General features: G+C 48.2%; 2 protein-coding genes across 2 annotated transcripts in view; both read left to right on the top strand.

Moving 5' to 3' along the window:
• Positions 1-1,251, top strand: part of LOC106818355 (spore wall protein 2-like) — a 9,699-nt gene extending 8,448 nt beyond the window's left edge. The window contains exon 9 of the mRNA XM_014823072.1: positions 1,240-1,251. Coding sequence (XP_014678558.1) covers positions 1,240-1,251 — 12 coding nt within the window. The remainder of the gene's footprint in view (positions 1-1,239) is intronic.
• A 287-nt stretch (positions 1,252-1,538) lies between these two features.
• LOC106818354 (acid-sensing ion channel 1-like) lies at positions 1,539-2,249 on the top strand. Its single transcript, XM_014823071.1, has one exon. It carries the CDS (start codon positions 1,539-1,541, stop codon positions 2,247-2,249), a length of 711 nt encoding a protein of 236 aa, XP_014678557.1.
• The last annotated feature ends 816 nt before the right edge of the window (positions 2,250-3,065 follow it).

The following is a 3,065-nucleotide window of genomic DNA, read 5'->3' as shown; positions in this document are numbered from 1 at the left end:
TGATTCGGACAGTTGTGTTTATGCGTGGTACGTTTCCGCTATGCTGCGCTCGGGAAAGACAGTGACGTAATTTGCTGGTGGTGACGTAATTTGCTGGTGGTGACGTTATTTGCTGGTGGTGACGTCATTTGCTGATGGCGACGACATTTGATGGTGGTGGGGAGTGACGTTGAATTCGTAGATGAATTGTAGCTTAATAAAAACGCACAGCAAACACCTAGGGAGTATAGGCGCCTGTGTTAAAGAGTACTATGGTAGTAGAAGCCAAGAGAGGTGTCAAAGGGACCACAAAATTCCACCTCCATTGTCATTAGGGCGTATGACGAAAACATGTGCAGAGTGGAACCAAAGCAATATACGCACTTAGAGTACGTGACACGATTATGTTGTTAGGATGTCGACTGTACATGTAGCTCGTGCAAGGCGCATTTATAGCAAAATAAATTAATGTGATAGATAATATATTATGTTGTTGATGCCATTTCACCGTGGACCGCCATTAGCCCAGGTAGAATTAGTCTAGGCATATATAGTTAGTATTCGTCTAGCTATGCAGGGTATTATTGTAGCCAGAGTGAGTATTAATCTATGGACGATGGGTATTGGTCTAGGAGCAGTGGGTACAGGCCCAGATAATAGTTTTCCTCTGATCAATAGTTGTTCACCTGTGTGGGTAAATCACAGCTACAGATGAAACAGCAGCAGCAGCAGCAGCATTAGCAGCAACAGCAGCAGCAACAACAACAACAGTATAATCAGTAGCAGCAGCAACAACAACAACAACAACAACAACAACAGCAACAGCAATAACAACAGTATCAGCAGTAGCAGTAGCAGCAACAACAACAACAACAACAACAACAACAGCAATAACAACAGCAACAGCATCAGCATCATCAGCAGCAGCAGCAGCATCATTATCATCAGCAGCGGCAGCGGCAGCAGCAGCAGCAGCAACAGCAGCATCATCACCATCAGCAGCAGCAGAACGGTACCGATATTTATCCTGTCCAGTGCGGCTAACTATTTATCTAGTCTATATGCGCACACGGGGGGGTGTTGGACATGAAAAGCGTGGGTCAGAAGGAGGAGGAGGATGCGGGGGTCGGGATGCAGAGTAGGACAATGTCCCATCATGGTGATATTTATCATCCATTACCAATCACGCCACGTTACACCCACACGCACATCACGAGTGCTGCGATGTTTATTTGGTCACATTGATACATTCATACACAGATAGACACATAGATGCATAGGTACACACATAGATACATAGGTACACACATATAGATACATAGATACACATGTAGAGGTACAAACGAGCAGTGCTTTCTCTGTTATTATTCCTCATAATGTGACAAAGAATACATCGTGGAAACAGACATCAATGAGACAACAGAAAACCGGCTATAGATTGTCAGAAATCGATCCTGTTTTATTGGCGTGACGTCCGTTCATCGATTGCTGTTTTTCTGCACGGGAAGGACGTTGTGTTCCCGTGTCGTCGTCGTCGGCGTCGCACACTAGCAGACGAGATGTCGAGCAAGGCAGAGCAGACAACTCTGCACGGTGTTCACTGGGTGTTCGACAGCCGCCTGCCGCTGCTGCTCAGACTCGGCTGGATCGTCGCCATCCTCTCATCCTGGTCCTACCTGCTCTACCTCACCTACAGTCGCGTCACCTACCTGTCCACCCACCCGAAGAAGACCATCGTCGACGTGAAATACGACCCGGGCGGACTCGAATTTCCCGCCGTCACCATCTGCAATAACAACTTAGTAAAACGCTCCACGTCGCATAAGCTACCGCAGTACGAAGAACTGGAGCGATTCCTCAACGACTACACCACCTACAGATGGCGACACGGGTTGGCGGCGGGCGAGAATTTTCCCGCCGCCGACTACAACCTCTCTCACCTGACGATGAACGAGCTGACGGCCCTGAGCGAGAAGGACGAAGGCGCCGGATCCGTCATCGGATGTCACTTCGACGGGAGAAGCTGCATGGGTAGTCTCCGCCACATCACCCGCCTCTACGGTCATTGTTATGTCTTCAACTCCCAGGTTTCCGTTCCCAAAACACAGGATCACGACGGATGGGATCCGCGACCGCCGCTGTACTCGTCGCAGACGACTAGCGATCACGGACTCACCATGGTGCTGTGGGCCGACGCAGACGAATACTTCTACGGTTACAAGGGCGACATGGTCGGTTTCACCGTGAGTATCTCGTTCGTAGTGAAATAAACAAATGGCAAATATAATATAATGAATTGAATATGATAATTATAATATAAATTATAATATCAGAAGTAGATAATAGGGAAGGAGTGTGACTTTAATAAACAAGGGAAATTCGTCAGTTACTAGCCTTATAATACCTACGATTTACTACGCGTAACTCAACCAACTTGAGCTCAAATCGTACACAGTGCATTCGCCTAGCATCGTGCGAAATCGTTTCCTCGTATACACCCGCAATCCGGAGATACAGACTAAAACGTACGACACGATTTTCCATTCTGTTGCCGGTAAACTCGAGGCGTTCATGCAGCGCCGAATTTGAAACAAAAGGCAGCTACTAACCACAGCTTGCTCTCTCGGCCAGGCGGTGTGGCTCGCAGGGAGATTAGAGCTGGAGCTGCTGCTGATTGCGGTGAACATGCGTGCGTGGGGGGGGGGTATACCAGCTGTATGCCGGTATGCCGGTGTGTAGCTGTATGCCGCGTCAAAGGTTATCTCGCCGAGTGTTGCGTCGATGTCCGATCTCCCTGCGAGCCACACCGCCTGGCCGAGAGAGCAAGCTGTGGTTAGTAGCTGCCTTTTGTTTCAAATTCGGCCCTGAACGCATCGAGTTTGCTGGCAACAGAATGGAAAATCGTGTCGTACGTTTTAGTATGTATCTCCGGATTGCGGGTGTATACGAGGAAACGATTTCGCACGATGCTAGGCGAATGCACTGTGTGCGACTTGAGCTCAAGTTGGATAAGTTACGCGTATTAAATCGTAGGTATTATAAGGCTAGTAAATGACGAATTTCCCTTGTTTATTGAAGTCACACTT

This window comes from Priapulus caudatus, unplaced genomic scaffold (assembly GCF_000485595.1).
Source record: "Priapulus caudatus unplaced genomic scaffold, Priapulus_caudatus-5.0.1 Scaffold2180, whole genome shotgun sequence".
NCBI lineage: Eukaryota > Metazoa > Priapulida > Priapulimorpha > Priapulimorphida > Priapulidae > Priapulus > Priapulus caudatus.
The sequence above is the reverse complement of the archived record's forward strand: the minus strand, read 5'-3'. Positions and strand labels throughout refer to the sequence as shown.